The sequence below is a fragment of the Branchiostoma floridae genome, chromosome 10 (genome assembly GCF_000003815.2).
Source record: "Branchiostoma floridae strain S238N-H82 chromosome 10, Bfl_VNyyK, whole genome shotgun sequence".
Classification (NCBI taxonomy): Eukaryota; Metazoa; Chordata; class Leptocardii; order Amphioxiformes; family Branchiostomatidae; genus Branchiostoma; species Branchiostoma floridae.
The window spans coordinates 15,927,872-15,945,789 of NC_049988.1; the positions used below are offsets into that span (position 1 = coordinate 15,927,872).

Sequence of the window (17,918 nt, forward strand, 5' to 3'; positions counted from 1 at the left end):
CTCAAACGTGTGCACAACACACAAACCCTTTCTCAACAGTGGACATGTGGATGGACAGACTTTTGATTTTTTTTTTTGTTGTCTTTTTTTGCACCAAAAACGCTAACTGTTCTTTCCTTCCCTTCCTTTCCTGGAAGTACAAAATCCTACAGCTACTCTGTCTCTGCCTTGTGACAATAGAGCTCTTTGAGGGACTTGAGCTCCTCGATGAGGGTTTTGTTCTGTTGTTCCAGGACCGCCACGCGAGTTTCCAGGCATTTGACGTACTCTTTCTTCCTCCGTCGGCACTCTCTTGCTGCCTCTCTGTTGGTCGACCAGAAAGGTGAAGCAATATTGTCAGAGTCCGAATAAACACGCTTTAAGAGCTTTGCAGCGATTTTTCAACAGGCTAGAAAGGCCATCATTGGTGTTGAAGCAATGCAAAGATGGAACGAGCTAATCAAGAAACAAACTTAAGAAAAATCAAGACACTGTTATTACATGAGATTGGCAAGCAACACGGTTAAAACCTCAGCTAGGACGGAGCAAAAAACAGCTTGGGAAAAATTCCTTCAAACTTTTAAAGACAACATTTGATGTTAAACAGAGACAACATATCATATTATATCATCACAAGACACATGTGTATGAGCTTCTATTTCGCGTTAACAAACAAATATTTTCACATCCAGCAGCTGCATTAAAAGTTACAACAGACAGACAAAAAGGCACCAGAACTTTCCAAGACTGGGGATGATTCAAGGTGAGTTTCTTCGACCCTGTTCTGATTAAGACTGGTTTAGTCGATAAGATTTCAGGAGAAAAGATCATAATAGGAGAAAGTCACATGTAAAACGGTCATCTAAAGATGGTCTTTAAAAGTTAGTCAATCATGGGTTATTTTACACTTGTAATGTTTACTTCAGTGAGAGAAGTGAGAGAAGGTACAGAGTGCTGGAAAATTCTGGGCCTTTTTGACATTGACAACAACTGCTATCATGTTGTCTGAGGAGAAGCATGGGCACACACGTATTTCTAAACTAAGTTAGAAAGACAAAAAGACTGCTTAAAGAGTTTATCATGTCATTTTCTAGTTTTTTTCTGTACATGTATCTAATGTTTTTGACCTGTTCAAAATGTGGAGCATAAAATATCTTTCCAAACAAGGCTGACCCTTGATTTTTTTCCAACTGGGTTAGCTGATAGTGTTAGCACAATGAAATACTAACTAAATGTTTGATGTGAAAAGTAAACTCTATGCACAAAATTTACTTTTTTTCCTAGTTGCTTTTAGAATAGGTGTGCCCATACTGTCTCATCAGCCAACAGGACAGCAGGCAAGAAAAAAACAAGAAGATATAGGAAATCATGGACCTGTTTTTGTACCTGTTCTTCATGAGTCTCAGTTCACGCTTCCGCGCCGACTCCTCCGCAAGCTGCTGGGGGCTCGTGATGCCGGTGGGGGTTGCCATGACAACGCCCGCGGGGAGGGAGGACGGAGCCCGGATCTGGTACGCTTGGACCTCGCCGGCTGGAGAGATGGAAACTGTCGTTTTGAGAGTGAGATGGCCGTGCTTGAAAGCAGCTCAGCAAGGACCGAAAACAATTTTAAGCAAGAAAGCAACACAGCACTGGTCACTCTAGATTGAAAAACTGTGACTCAAAATTCGGAGTCGTTCGGGGTTGGAGGCCTGTTTTTGATATTGTGCTTAAAAAAGCAATACAGAAAACAGCAATATCATGTATGTCAGACTTTCTTCTTTTTTATACCTGAATTTGGTGTCAAATATGTCCAAAGTACAAAGGCTATGACAGAAAAAAAGATCTCAACTTTGCAGGGAGATTGCTGTTTTTGTACTGTTCATCCGGTTTTTATGACTGATTTTTCAGATCATAAGTGACTTGTGTTATGTTAAACAAAGCATTATAGACAGCAGGAGGTAAAGCCACACCAACTTAGAAGTTCAAACCACTCCATTTTTTCTCAAATTCTTTAATAGTTGTGAGGTGAGTTAATAGAAAAACTCCACACTCCCTCTGCTAAACAAAAAATGCACAGTTGTGGCTTTAGTACCAGCTTCATATAGTAGAAAACATAAAAATCCTACATGCCATAAGTAAATTGGCAATACAGTATAAGCCAGTTAATTGCACAATGGATTAATGCACACTTCTGTTAACTGCACGGAATTACAAAACTCCAAACCGGTGCGGTCCAGCTAGATAACTTCGCATTATTGCACCAGCTGGATAATTGCACGAAATTCATTGGCAAATAGGCCGTGCAATTAAGCGGCTTCTACTGTATTCATTATTACATCATCTCACTTTCACTTGCTTACGAATGAGGTATTTCAAGCCCTTGTAACTTTCTCTTTCTTGCACTGAATTCTGTATAAGCAAAGAATTCCTTGCTAGATATGGTAAGGTCAAATATGTTTCATATCTTATCTTGAACTTAAGGCTATTCTCATTTTGAAGGTCATTTGTTTTAAGCAGAATTCAAAATAACAAATAGGGGAAAGTACAGAATTTTCATATAATTTGAATTTTTTATAGAATTACACACGAAAACTATTCACAATTACTTAAAAAAGAGGGGGAATCCTGCATAGTTAATTTTTTCTACACTTAGTACCTTGCATTACACTTTTAACCACAATACTGTAAATACAAAAATTTTCGTGGGGGTTTTAAGCTCGCGGTTTTCATGTTGCCAATTCACCGGTGAACTTAAAACCACCATGAACATTTTTCCGTGTGCATGGTGCTACCGTGAACTTAAAACACAGCACAGTCCATTTTCCCACTACCACGAAAGTAAATCCCTGTGAACTTAAAAAAGTTAAATACATTTACAGTAATACACGCAACACCACAATATGAGACCTGCTGAGAGGTGGTCTTTTGATTTCCGAAACTCAACCTTGTCGGTTCCAGTGTTAAAAGATTCTTAATGGCTAGGTGCTTTAGTGGTACTTCCTTGTGGCAAGGACACACGCGTCCATTAAACATCAGGAAATCTGCTGTCGATACGGGGGAAGGAATTTAGGATATTTGCAAAGGAGTAAAAAGTAAAAGGGCTTGCCCTTTCAATCAGTGGATTAGTAATGGTTCTAATGCTCTGTTTTCACTGGTGTCTGGCTACTTCCGAGACAAACGTCACTGAAGTGTCAACGTGCAGGGAATGACCGCGAGAGAATTTACCACCTTTCACACTAAGGAAACTCAAATTTCATGGATTCAGCCAAGGTGAGTTCAAAATCCTTGTAACTCTTCCTAGGCAAGTCTTTCACTCGAATTTTAACAAATTATGTATTCACTGTTGTTCATAGTTCCCCCATACCTTTATTTGAAAAAAAAAACTAAACTGAAAGGACAGGTATGTAGTTCCTACCAGATTTCTATGTCGATATAAAAAAAAAAAATAGAAAGCAGCCAAAATGGGGATAATTGGTGGTAACAATTCCATTGGTAGCAAATGGTAACTGTATGGTTGATAAACTCTGGCAAATTATTCAACCTATTTGGCTACTTTCTCCTATTCATTCTGCAAGCCACAGAGGCTGGTAGACTTACAACCAAACAAAAGGGTTTCAAGACAAGGAAGGATATGTGAAAGAAACCTACCAGGTACGGTGACAAACTGTTGCGATCCGTCCCCCTGAGTGTACTGTACGATCGTGGTGCCCGCTGGCATGGCTGCTGCCGTAACCGCGCCCTGGCCTGCGTTTGTCATCGTGATCGTCTGTAGACCCTGTGTGGTCAGTTCATTCTGGTTTGCCGCTGCGATCTGGATGGTTTGTCCCGCTGTTTTTTAAAAACAAAAAACACAAACATTGACATCAGCCACCACAAGAAGACAATGTAACGTCTATTAACGTACCACAGGTTAGTACCTTACCAATACACATTATTCTATCACCTCCATCTTCTTCCAGTTCTACAGAAGGACTTTTGGGTTTGGTTGAGAGATGAAAAGTAAGAGGTTGATGCACAAATCAAGCACATCATCTACACAAATGCCGAACAAGCCCAAAGAAAATTGTTGAGTTCCATCCCCACACAGCTTGTTCAAGAATAGATTGTTCTAGATCAGTACGAGGTTATCAACTACTGTCAAGCACAGAACCAGGATGCTCCTGTCTACTTAGCCTTTTCTCAAATAACCCCTCTTTGTAGTCTTTCTCTCTGCCTATTTGTCATTTCTGAAGCCGCCCACGTTCGCATTTTCACAAGATAGGTCATCCTCACCTGGGTACATTTCGACCTGAATGAAATTTTTTACGAAAACACGGTGCTCTGGGCTTTTTCCCTTATCAAGAAGGTCCTCTTTGCGGTGAACACGTCAAGATATTTTTGTCATCACAGAGACGTCGTAATGGCCACTTGTCTTCAAATAGAGTTTAATGGTGGAGCTTTTTATTTCTCAAGTGGCAAGGGACAGTCTGAATATGTCTGAACGAAAACCTTTTAATAGCACCTTGTGCAGAATGGCCTACGCCAGAGCCGTAGGCCACGTGCAGGCTTTTAGCGAGGATTTTATCATAGGGTGTCCAAATTTCTTGCTGCCCGGCGAGCACTGCAGGTGCGAGTATTGTAGGGGGTCTGGGGACATCCTCACTTAAAAAATTTTGAAATTTAGAACTCTCTGAAACACCATTTCCCACATTTAGAGTTGCAAATTTGGGGGAATGAAGCAAATTTACTGTCAGACAGGCCACATGTGACCTGTAGCATCCCTGGTCAATCGGAGTTTCATACTTGCCAGAGGATGTGCTCCCCAGTGTATGGGCGTACAATATGTGTTATTTTCTTAACAGGCCGTACATTGTACGCCTACCTGGCTAAAAGCCTGGCCACGTGTGTTTTCATTTTCATGTTCAGTACTCATCTTGCCTCTGACTTCAGGTCGTTCACACCTCTCTGATTTGCTGAGCTTTGACGCCATAAAACACTCCATCAATTACTATGGACTGGAGTGAACGGCATACACTGGAGTCGAGAATGTTCTTGCTTTTCTGATCACTGAACACTTGAGGCTGAATAACTCTTGTCACGTGTTGAATTGGTGAGCAAATAGACCCCCAAATGGGCCTTAGAAATCTTTTCGTAATGCTACGTGCAACTTTGCAAGTCGTCAGAAAGTTTACCTGCAACTGCAGTGCAGGAAAACATTTTGCAAATACCCAAGCACTATCCCTGCCTCACACAACAAATGAAACCTTTAGAATCGTCTTGCACAACCTCGCAATAGCTACTGGCAACTCAGGCTTTTATAAAACAGTGTATTTTCATTCCTCAGCTGACTGATGTCTTTTGCAACTTTGAGGGCAATGACTACATGATGGTTTCTTCCTCTTTCCTGAGCTGGTATAAGATACTAAGTACTGTAAATGCAGAAACTTTTGCGGTGGTGTAATGTTCTAGTATGAGACTACAGTGCACGGTGCTACCGCGAACTTAAAACCACCTCGAAAAGTCCCTTTTCCCGCTACGGCGAAATTAAATCCATGTGAACTTAAATGCATTTACAGTAGTTGGTGCGGCCACCAATTAGTTCATCATCTTGTGCATCATTAAGCGTAGTTGACAAGAAGAGACCACGTCATCGACCACAGGATGCAGTAAGCCCTGCGTAGGCAGTGACACAGGTGGATCACAAACACATCTAGGCCCACACATCTAATGGATGGTACAAAGAGAAAGGTGAAGGCCTAATAGGCATTTTTGAGACCGCAGTATTGTATTAGGTACAGTATTGCATACGGTACACTATGATGATGACAGTATGGGAAAATGGAGCCTATCCTTCTCCTTCCTCAGCAAATTGCTTCCCAACCAAAGTCAGGTACCCATTCACAATTAGGTGGAGTAACGAGTTCTTATTAACCAACCAAGTCAATGCATGTATGCTCATTAATTTTCGAGAAAAGCCTTACTCTTCTATTTTGTCTTATAATGTTGGATGCATAGGCAAATTTGGCAGTTTTGCCTTATTTGGTACGCCAGCTCTTCACTTTGTTATCTCATTTTGACATTTTTTTTAAACATTCTCTCAAAACAAGTGTGAACATCAAACTGAAAAAAAAAAGCTGTTTTCCAAAAGGAAAAAAAAAAAGATCTGAGTTATTCTTACTTTTGAGTAAATGGAAGGCCTTTTATGATCATTATGCTCACTAGAGAAAATTACCGGTATATCTCAGCCAAGCTGAATTGCATGCTTTTGTCCAATCCTTTCCAAATATATTTTGATGAAGAAAAAATGAGTATATGGCTGTTATCTCTACAACCGAGTTTGTTGGGCCTAAAAGCTGGCGCGTGGGCATCACCCACGAACAGTAGTCAGGCCAGGGGGAAAACAAACCCCACGCTTCGGCTCTCCTCTTCAACCTTTTACGCCAACCTGCACGTGACTCGGGGCTCTTGTAACATTTACATGACGCCCACAGCCTAAGCCACGTCAGATCCCCCCGTCACGTGCGCCCAAGAACTCCAAATGGCAAGCTGCTTCAGCCAACGCTTTACCACACTCAAGGACTATCCAGCTGTCTTGCGCAAGGTTTTTTAGAAGTGCTTTCCCCTCCTGACCATGAAAGAACTGGAATTACAACTTTAACACCAATCTCTTTGTGCTCAGTGGAGTGTCTGACTTTTTTGTGTGTCTAAAAACAAGATGATGAAGGAAAAATGCTTCATGCAATAAAACACGTAACCTTTGCTACTTTTGTGTGGGCAGTTAGATAAAAGAGGCCTGGATGGCAGGAATTTAAGGTTAAGAGATGATCCAATGTTTCTGCATCTCTTTCACATTTGTGCTTTTTGGCTGGGGGAAAGGCCTGTTCTACTACATCGCGATTCTACTTTGTAGGCCCAATATTTTCAACTAAATGTCATGATGACATAGATGAAACATTATCTGTTTCCTACGTGGGCTCTAACGTACAAATTCTAAATGTAAAACTTCAAAGAAATGCAAACAAGTTACTTAAATGTCTGAGCCAGGTTAATGGTATGCAAATTTGCAATTTAAGTCAATGCATACGTCAGCCACCTGATCCAAGCACTCTTGCCTGACGAAACATGTTCTCTGATCTTTTGGCCTGCAGACTACGTCCTTTGGTGTCTTAACTTAGAAGGCTTTTGACGTCATGTGTTGAGGTAATTTGGCCGATGTTGGTCTTAACACCCAAAACGTGTTAACCACTGGCAGTTAAAAGAAGATCATTTAAGCACAATACATAAATTCTACTACAAAACATTGGGTATCCCTAATCTTGTGTTGTCAGTGAAAATCTTGGCCTCAGCCTTTTCCGGCTGCCTAACACGGTTAACAATACAAATGTGGCATGAAATGGCAGAAGAAGAAATGACGGTCACTTTTTCACAATCATAGGGATGTTCCCAACCAAAGCTGGTAGGTACAGGGTTGGACAAGTCCACAAGCCCAGTTGTCAGGCAGCCAAGGGAAAGTGCCAAGTGGCAAGCGTATGTTCTATCCCACTTGCCAGATTTGATTCATGAAGTATGATTTTTCCATGAGTGAGATTTCGACATACGTTACTTGTTACTTTTCACAGTCATAGCATCAAGCATTGGTCAGCACAGAGCAATAAAGCCAATAATAAAAGAATTCCATGTGAAAATACATAGAAAAATGTTATTCAAATGTCTGGCGAAAGAAGTTGGTTCAGGAAAGTAGATTTTTGTGTACTTTCCTAATATGACAAGTGAATTTCAGAAAACTTGTACAACACTGAGGTAGCTTGAAGCATGCATAATTAGAAAGCATCCTGAGATTACAAATATCTCCCAAGGCAGCATGACATTGAAAACTAGCTTCTTGGGTCCAGATCTTTTCCAAACATAATAAAAATAAGCCAAAATGTACCTATAAAAAAAACGACGTTTTACGTATTCTGTTTATCAAACAAAAAAACAGGGACAAGTAACCTCTTTGCAAGCCGTAACAAAAGCATATTATTAGTCAAATGATTCGAAACAGAACTGGTTTAGTATCACAGCTAAAACAAATTATCAACATAACCTGGTACTATCTTACCCAACAAGAAACAAAACTGTGTAAGAACGCTGCAAGCTAGCTAGAGCTAGTCTGACTGACCCGGCGACTTTCCTGAAAGAACTGGTTAGTATCACAGATAAAACAAATTATCAACATAACCTGGTATCAACTGGTACCCAACATGAAACACTTAAAACGTCTTTAAAGAACATTTTCGAAACTGTGTAAGAACGCTGCAAGCTAGGTAGAGCTAGTCTGACTGAACCTGTTATTTTTTCTTGAGAGAACTGATTTAGTACCACAGCTAAAAAACAAAATCATTAACATGGCATTATCTTACCCAACAATGAAACACCTAAAAAGCTTGAAACATCTTTAATTTAAAGAACAAAATGTCTAAGAACGCTGTAAGCTAGAGCTATTCTGACTGAACCTGTGACTTTCTTGTAGCTAGAGCTGTCCTGACTAGCGTCACCAATGCCCCGGACCTTGCTACTGTCCTGCATGCGTGCAGGTGGCAGAGGAACAGGGGGACCATAGATGATGGGAAGCTGGTGGGAGGGGGGCTCTGTAGGCTCTGTGGGAGAGAAAGCGGCTTGCATTCATGTTTACCCAGGCTGAACTAAAAGTTTAAAAGTTCGCTGCTTAGAAAATGACACTGCTTCAAAGTGGTTGAGTTTGATGTGTTTGCAACCCGTTTGAATGCCCTAGAAATTGTTTGAAATCACCATGAAATGTGGGAGAGAAAGCAGCTTGAATTCATATTTATCGGGGCTAAACTAAAAGTTTGTTGCGTCAATGAAGGTTAGACATCCAGGTAAGAAGATACGCCAAAAAGTAGTTACTCAAGCAACTGGATATGATTTTGAAAACGGTCAGACGTTTCAGACAACCATCAGGTGTTTTTCCAGCAGTGACACTGGAGAAAGTTCATTGCTAAGGAAATCGTGAGACTGCTTGATGGTGGTTGAGTTGAATGAGTCTAAAACCCTTATTTGAATGCCTTGGAAATTGTTTAAAACAACCATGAGATGTTTTCCTACTTACCTTTTATGCAGTATCCACCATACTGCCCTAAGAAATTCATAAACTGTACTTCAGTCACTATTTTGAAACACTGAAACATGAGCTTGAAAGTTGATTCCCTTACGCTTGTTCCATTTTCCCAATCATCACTTTACAACATGGACATATGCAATGTGTGTTAACTTGTTAAGACATGGCAATGGAGTTTTTACCAGCATTACATCAACAATGGACTGTGAAAAGGGTAGCAACTTTAACCGAGAGTCAAGTTCCAAAATAAAGAAGAATACACGTGTGAATACCTGAGGTCTGTACGTAGCTGGGGATGGTTGTCTGGATTGACGTGATCGCCGCCTCTTCTTCTTTATCCTCCTCAATCTTGGCGATACCCGGGGCTTCTGCTGACGACAACTCGTTCAGGATTTTCCTACAACAAAACAGTTTTTTCAGTCCAAAGTACACTACATGTTGCAGTTGACTTACCTATGCTGACTACAGTCTGAATCTCTTTGTAAACCACCATGAGAAGTGAACTCTCTGTTCTTGTAGTCAGTGTGAACAATTTTCAAAAGATGCATAAGAGACTAATTGGGTTCTTTTCATTCCAAGAGCATTTTTTCCAAGAAAGAATTCTTATTGAAAACATAAGTGGGCGATCCAAAGGTACAGACATTGTCAACTTGCAAGCTGATGCCTGTGTTGTCGATGTGAAAGACATGAGGATTTCAATGGAGAACAGGGTACAGAGGAAAAAGCTCTTTTCAGTTTGGTTTGAATGGGGGTAATAAGGGAGTGAGTACTTTTGCTTTCATATACGGGGGTACAATATACACCCACTCTTTTTGAGTGGGTTAGTGGGTTAACATAATCAAGGTATGGACAGAAGACCACCAATGTACAGCCTCTACCACAAATTACTCAGCTTCTACTGGAAGTGGGCACATATATTCAGACCCAGAACTCCATGTCTAGAATTACAGAACAAATTGAAGTTTCATTTCTATAGTTGTGCTATGGTAAAAGCATAAGCTTCCAGCCTTTTTTCCCCAGAGAAACTGAACTTTTTCGTTAGCTTCTGTTGACACTATTTTACCTTTTATATCCAAGTACTTCATATAACATTCAACACAGTCGCAAGCATGAAACAAAGACTTTTAACTCTCTTTCACATTTCATTTCAAACAAGATTCTCTTCAAACTTCACCTATTTCTTGCTTGCAACAAGAGAAGTACTAACCTATAGGATGGTCTCCTGGAGAGGATTTCTCGCCTTTTCTCGATGTCCGGGTCTGTTCTGACCAGGTGTCCCTCCCCGTCTTCTTCCACCTGGGAAGGAAGTTTTGAAGGTGAAATCCAGGTTTGTGAGAAAGACTGTAAACAAACTACAGCTCAAATCACTGCCAAATGTTGCGTGTGATTTTTTCCAAGGTCCAGGAGACAAGCTATTGCTGTTCAGGGTACGGTCTTGTTCTAAAACACTAAAATCTACAATATTGGCTAAGCCCTAATAGGCTATCTAGCATAAGCAAAATGGTCTGTGTTCTTGGGTGAGATTTTCAAGCATGGTGCAGCTAAACCTGTCCCCAAGTCTTGCAATTTTTTTCCCCCGGGTAACCCACAAAATAAGGAACCCCCCCATTCGCTGGACAACTCAGCACAAACAATTAGATAAACTAAAAATGCAAATCAACATTACAAGCAAAGGGGTTATATATATCTGTGAAACAGCAACCCCAGAGTCATTTTTCAAGGTTAGGGAAGCCAAGCGTGTTTAGAGGCACAATCTTGTTAGAAATGGCCAACCAGCCTTGAGGTCAGGAAAACAACAACATACAAGCAAAGTCAGTTACAAGCAGAGGATTTTTCATTTCTTCAAGGGATATAATTTTCCAAGGTCAGAGTGGCATGGCTTTTCAGTGCACAATCTTGTTAGAGGCCAACCAGATTTAGACACGCAACAACGACAAACGAAATCTGCTAATTAGCTAAACCCAGTGTCCACTAGAGGGGCAAGAAATAATTGACTTTACTTGATGATTGTAATTTTCTAAAGAAGAGTGGCTTAACCATTTTGGTAGTGACAGCCCACCGCAACAAAAGTCCCTTAAAAGATACAAACGAAATGCAACAAACGAGATATTATTCCAAGAAGTTGAACAACTCCACATTTCTGTAACAGCTATATCTTTTAAGAACAGGTAACCATGTTTTTTTGGGGGGATACAACCTTGTCAATAACACGGTCTGCCAGATTTGAAGACCAAAAGAACAACAAAGCGTACTGACTGACCTGAACAGCTTTTCACATTAGACACCACAAAAAAGGAACAAAGTACACCGGTCCTTTGAAGAACACAAACGAAGTGCGCTAATTGAGTAATCCCCGTTACGAATAAACAGCGGGAAATGATGGGCTTTACTTGTACGGTCTGTATCTGCCCCGCTGCTTGGATGACTGATTGTTGCGTAGGCTGGATAACGGACTGGACTTGTACCGGTTGGTTGGGGATGGCCGTGGGCACCGCCGTGATCGTGTGGACCACCGTCGAGAGGTTCTGTGGCTGGGAGGACCCGGAACTGCTGGGGGAGTCTTCTGACTTGTCGTCGATGCTGCCATCCATCTCAAGCTGCTTACCTGAAGGAGAGTTAAAAAGAAACTTTGGTGACTACAAGTACAGTTTGAAACTTCAAGTGGTCATTTGGAAATACAGCACAAAAATTACTTCAAAAACAATTGTCCACCCTGCTATATCCATTTTATACAACCTTTCTGCAGTCAAAATATTTTTTAAACTTTACAGAACAAATATTGAAGAACAAGAAAATGACCGCTAGGAACAACAAACAAGATCTAAAACAAAACAAAAGGTCCAATACCGGTCATAACGTCAGAGAGGTCTCTGTTCCTGACCACTCAAAACTTGACAGTCTTGTCTTTTGAGAAAAGTCAAAAGAAAAGAAAGTCAGAGCCAAGAATCTCACGTGAAAAATCTATCCCGCACAGGTGACTCCCTTCCTTCCAAGAAGAGAGGCTTGATCAACACTGTTCCATTATAACTAAATCCATCTTTACCGAGCGAAAGGTGTTTCCATTCCAAGAACACCTATACGAAGGTTACCAAGGTTTGAGACTTATTTTGCATTCCATCTTAACTCACCTTTTAAGGAAATACGCTCCAAATCAAATTTCATGAGGAATCAGGGAGTTAAAAAAAGTCAGCGTCACTTAAAACTAGCTACGCTAGTAAGCAAAAGAGAAGTCTGCAAACTTTTTCTCCTCGGAAATGGAAGCAATTTGTTGTTTAGCCGATATTTATATACATGACAGAGTGGCTACGTGGCCGTTATCATGCCTTATATGGACCAAACGTAGGTCTTAGCGAAGATGACTCAAACTCCCCCGTCTGCGTAATGCTTACCCTTCAGTCTACATCACAGGCAGAGCTCTGAAAGTGTTTTGTCATTTGGGAAATCCAGCTAGCACCTGCGTGCTTATAGGTAAGTTCTCAGTAGCCGAGTGCCGGCGTGCCCCGGCCACGTGCCGCGCAAGCACGTGTACTTTGTTTCAGGCCGAACCAAGTCAAGCGCGGTTCACAGCGCCTTTCCGGAAGTCCTACCACCGTCATCGACAACAACACTACAGGTGGTTTTTCCCACCCTTCTTAGTTATTCTTTATGTGCAAAACTTGTGGCGACAAACATGCCTAATGTAATTACAGAAAAGCAAAATGTAGGCATTTTTAATGGTGGAAACATTAAGCTTCTCAGTGTGTCGGGTCGAGGACGTTCAACCGTCACAGGAGCTAATTTGCATCCCTCTCAGGAAGGGAATACGTCATCCGTGACGCGAGCTCTTCAACAGCCAATCGGATTCAAGTAGCAATAGAGGAGTTCGGAATATAGAAAGCGGGTAAAACGTGCGCTCGTGAGGAAACCAAGACACCAAAGAAGGGATGTTTACAAACAGACTAATGCAGGAGTGGGCACACTGAGGTCCTGTAATCCAGCAAATGCAGGTATCCATTCCCCCACGGGGGTTGAAACACACTTTTATGCTTTGGCTAGCAACCAAACTTGGCATACATTTTAAGTACATGTTTTAGATACAGTCAGAACTGTACAGGTTAACACCTCTGCATAAGGACTACCTGACTATTATACTATAATCGCCATTTTTGCTGTAGTTTATTTAGCCCAGGGCATTCAGAACCCTGTATCTCTAGTGACCACCTGTCTAGAGGCGCAATTTTCCAGAAGTCACAAATTCCGTGGCCAGCTTTGAGCTTGACTGTGGAAACATACATTCACCAAATGTTCCGATATAGAGTATATCTGCTACTTGCTGCTAACGGTTGTGAGTTGAAAGACCACCTTGCTAAGAAAACTGATGAAAACCATCTTTAGTTTCATTTTCTTCATAGGCAAAATCATATACAGTAAACACAAACGAGTTCCTTCTTAACCCAAAGATACAGTGCCGGTAACAAACACCATAAATAATAATGGCATTATATCATGTAACTCCATATTGGATTTGATTTTAGACAACCTTAACTTCAAAGTGAGTGAATGTGGTAATGCTGCATGTGGGCAGCAAATAAAACTTTTTTTTCCACTCTGTAAAACTAAAAGGATATATACCATTTCAAGTGCTGTATGTATAGCTAATCTGCATAGAATTTACAAGTGCACGTAGCTGAGAAAGGTGGGCAATGCAACCACCTGTTTAGCTATGGTCAATATTTCTTTAACAGCAAGGTGTTCTCACTACCAGTATGTTACAGGACAGCTGCAATTTTATACTGTATATGTTGAAGCAAAGGTTTCAAGACTTCTTCAATTTTAGGCATACAACCAGTTTTAGATTGGATATTTCACCCATGACCTTCTGAAAATCGAAACTACAACTTACTAGTACATTAACCAGTCCTTTGATGAGCTAGGAGAAGACCTTCGGAGTGAAAAACACTTATCCCTCCTACAGCTTTGAGTGGGCGTCGCCCCAGGAGAGTCTGGGTACAGACACCTACAAAGTCAATGTTTTCTCACAGTGAGTCACAATCTCAGCAAAAGGACAGGTTTGATCCAAGTGCTTGCTGTAGCAGCTTCCTTTTTTGGTGAAAGAACAAAGTTTTGTGATGTTGGTTGGGTCACCCTGACCTGGGGCAGCAGAGCAAACTTGCTTGTTTGTGGAAATACCAAGATTTACCATAGAATCAAGGTTTTGTGGAAATAACCAAAATGTACCAAAAAATCTTTGCAAAAAGTCTTTGCAAGATTGAAGCTATCTTTCGAAGAATTCAGGCCAACATCATATGATGCGCTTCAGGGTTCTCTTCAGAAATTTTAAAATTGATATGGTAAGAGATAATTATAGAAGAAAGACTTTAATTAGGAAGATACTGCGCTATAGCAATATAGCGGTGTACCACAATTACTCAGTCAACGGAGAACGATGAGCTTGCTCAATTTTGAATAAAACACTCACGCTCCGGTTTAACGTCTGCTGTTCCCCATCCACACAAAAAAACAGAAAAAACAAAAATATTTGTGGCTCCAATAAAAATTACACAACACTTGTTTGTTTTGTAAGTAAAACACTGGCTGTATGACTGCCAGACATATTTTGCGCACTTGCATTAAAAACAAATTTTGCATATACTTTCTTTAAAATATTGGCTGTGATACTGTCAGACCTAATTTGCATACTTCAGAACTGTCCTAGGGCCTGCTCAGCATCAAACGCAAAACATTTTAAAAGTAGTGCTGGGAGGGCTGGGCTGTTTAAATTCAGAACTTTCAGATGTCGTTAAATTTCCTTATTTCTACCTAATATTACTTCGTCATGAGATATCTGAAGTAATGAATGATTGAACTGAAATTTCACTTTAAATCAAAAGCAATCAGCATCAAAAATCTGGTTGGATCAAAGGCAAAGTCTGGTCCTTAGGGAATTTTACATCTCAAATGCCATCTCTCATTCCGACTACCTCCTACACACACAAATCTTCTTGACATTACAGTTATGTCCTTCAAAAGCAACTCCTGACCACCCCCTACAACTTCTGAAGTGGAACGGGCCCCAACGATGACATACAGCGCTCTCTTTCCTGACGTCAATGTGTAACCCGATCTTCTCCATACCCTGTCGCTATCATTGCCAGCATACTGCTTCTCCTTACAACATGAAATGCTAACATTTATATGCCCCGTGTCACGTTCGGCGAAACAGTATGTCTAAGGAAGCTATGAATTTACCTTTACCAAATGGTACATGCAAGAGCAGAGACAACTACCGAAACATATATGCACATATGCTAAACAAAGATTATGAAATGGTCAATGCAAATGATAAATGCTATTTGATCAAGAACAAGGTCATTTTTGTCCTTGCAATGTACAATTCTGTTCTGTGCAGTATTGTGATACTTTTTACCAAGCCTCTTTTTCTGCAGATGCCCTCTACACTATCATTATAGTATCAATTATATTTTTCCTGCAACCTCTAGAACTTTTCTGCAAACTGCGAGTGGGTATTTCGAGCTCTGCAAAATTTTAAGAACTCTTCTTTAGTCCTTATATGACATAACAGTTAGATACAGTATTATTTCTGTAATAGGAGGCTAAAGCTCTGTGTCCATCTGCATTGTTCCATTTGGAACAGCAGTGAGTAAGGGACTACTGACTGTATTAATACCATATTCATGAATGACCATTCTATTTTTAATTCCTACTTAGTCATAGTCTCTCCAAATACAATCCAAGTTTGACCATCTACTAGTACTACCTAGTTCCCTCAACTTTTGTGCAATACATGTAGGTGTGTTTACATTTTCTATTATTTACCAAAGTCTTATGTCAATATAGTTTCTTTTAGACTTGCAATTAAGTACTATGCACAATTTCATCAGAGACTTTACCTACTAGAAAGCGAAATGGTATGACCCTTCCCCTATGACTATCAACAGAATTTATATATAGAGACAGTCAATGTTGAGGCCATGGCCCGACTGTGACATTGTGTCCTCGTGACGTTAGTGTGGCAGCTAAACTTGGAAACAGTAAGGACAAATCTAAGTTCAAATATGATAAAGCAAACGAACATTTAGCTTTTAACCATTATCCAAGCCATGTGCATATTTTCCAGGTTCTTTTATGTGCTCTTGAGTTCTTTAAAAGATTTTTAAAAAGTTTATGGCTAACATAGGATAGCTTCATACCTTAGACTATTACTTTTTACTTACCTGTGCAATGCAAATGCTAACACTAGTAACAGCAACTGTCTAGTTTTTAACTATCATTCTTTTTTAGAAATTTATATATACTTAATGAATCAATTCATTGTACAGCTTTATACCATTTAACATGTAGCTGAAATTATGTTTATTTTGAAGGCATGCAACAACTTATCATAATGTTGAAAATGTCCAACTTAAAACCACAGCAACGACAGATTTTGGAAAATGGACATCTGACATACATAAGATAAAATATGTACCATGCAAAGTTTTCAATGGAAAATAGGCTTATTGTAACCCCCAAACATGTATGATTCTAAGATAAACTTCCATCCATATGACTTGACTTATGTCGGGTATATGCTTCCATCCATATGCTAAGATGATAAGAAAAAAAACGTGTTCTCACTTATTGCAACTATGAAACTTTCCATCTTTTCAAATTTATTAACAGTTAGAAATAACAAACTCCCATTTATATTTTCCTGTCGACCTGGTTCTGACAAAAGATTACGTAAGCTTTGTTTTCACTTTCATAGATTTTAACTTCTTTGTCCTTTCAACTTGTCTACTGCCGGTTACTCTTTGTCAAAACATCTACACAAGACAACAAATGAACAAACGATCAAAAGTAGTAACTTTCTCATACATTACTTTACGAGTTTCAAAATGTAAACGAAGTCGTTGTGACATAATTTTGCAAGACTTTAACAAAATGGTTAATTATACTAATTTTGACGAAACCACCATGGCTACACTGTACCCAACTAGGCTCCAAAAAAATCCCTAAATTCCCCCAGAACTGAGCGCTGAACGCCTTTGAGGAGAGGGACGCGACAGGAAGTATTTCTTTCCGTCCCTTTGCCACTCTTTCCCCACAAAGATGACGATGTTTGGTCCTCACGTGCCACACGTGCATCAGGTGATGCCAAACATCGTCAGAAGTTCCATGTCCGTGCCGTATCGCACCAGCATGGCAGAAAAACAGCGCCCAGGCTGCGGCGCGGGCCCGGCCAGACGACACTTTCTGTAATTCTTAGGCCAGGAAGCGGACACGACAGAAAGAGCGGGTTCTGGCCCCCAAAATGCCCCAAACCTCCGAACCCAGGCATATTCTGCAGGGTGGAGGAGCTGCACGCTGTTGTGTTGTGGTTGTTCAGCTGAGTACTTACCGGTTACGTGGGTCTATCGTCACGGCGCGAGGCGCGATCGGACTGGATGTCGTGGGGAATACGTAGCGCCACGTCAAAATACACCCACCGCGTCACCACCAAACTACAACACAGCCGAACCACTTTCCATCCAGGCTTCCATACCATTCCGCTTCAACCGCCCGAATCAAAATGCTTCGATCCGATTGGTCATGACTAACCACGTGACGATGAGATAATAATGATGTCATGATTTGCGACACTACTTCAGATATTCATTGGCCGGTATTGATCACGTGACTATGACATCATTTGACGTCATCAGCAAACAATGCCATTGGGTAAGGATGTAGCGTCGGTACGGTGTAGCGTCCAAATCAAGACTAGTATATTTTACGATTGCTATCTTCCCTACATGAAATCAAGAAATAAGGCACACACTCAACACATAAGTTTTCATCATAAAAAGGACACAAAGAGTGAACTTGATTTTTTTTGGTG

General features: G+C 40.5%; 1 protein-coding gene across 18 annotated transcripts in view; it reads right to left on the reverse strand.

Moving 5' to 3' along the window:
* LOC118424684 (cAMP-responsive element modulator-like) overlaps positions 1 to 17,622 on the reverse strand; it is a 19,330-nt gene extending 1,708 nt beyond the window's left edge. The window contains exons 1-9 of one of the 18 annotated variants that reach the window (XM_035833360.1): positions 17,439 to 17,622; positions 11,524 to 11,663; positions 10,266 to 10,354; positions 9,331 to 9,455; positions 9,050 to 9,076; positions 8,436 to 8,579; positions 3,610 to 3,789; positions 1,354 to 1,525; positions 72 to 303 (exon numbers count right to left, since the gene is read on the reverse strand). In XM_035833360.1, coding sequence (XP_035689253.1) covers positions 153 to 303; positions 1,354 to 1,525; positions 3,610 to 3,789; positions 8,436 to 8,579; positions 9,050 to 9,076; positions 9,331 to 9,455; positions 10,266 to 10,354; positions 11,524 to 11,649 — 1,014 coding nt within the window. In that variant the 5' untranslated portion in view covers positions 11,650 to 11,663; positions 17,439 to 17,622 and the 3' untranslated portion in view covers positions 72 to 152. Of the gene's footprint in view, positions 1 to 71; positions 304 to 1,353; positions 1,526 to 3,609; positions 3,790 to 8,435; positions 8,580 to 9,049; positions 9,077 to 9,330; positions 9,456 to 10,265; positions 10,355 to 11,448; positions 11,664 to 17,362; positions 17,394 to 17,438 lie in introns of those variants that run through there. The other 17 variants (XM_035833356.1, XM_035833359.1, XM_035833355.1 and 14 more) reach the window with 17 other exon arrangements.
* Positions 17,623 to 17,918: the final 296 nt, after the last annotated feature.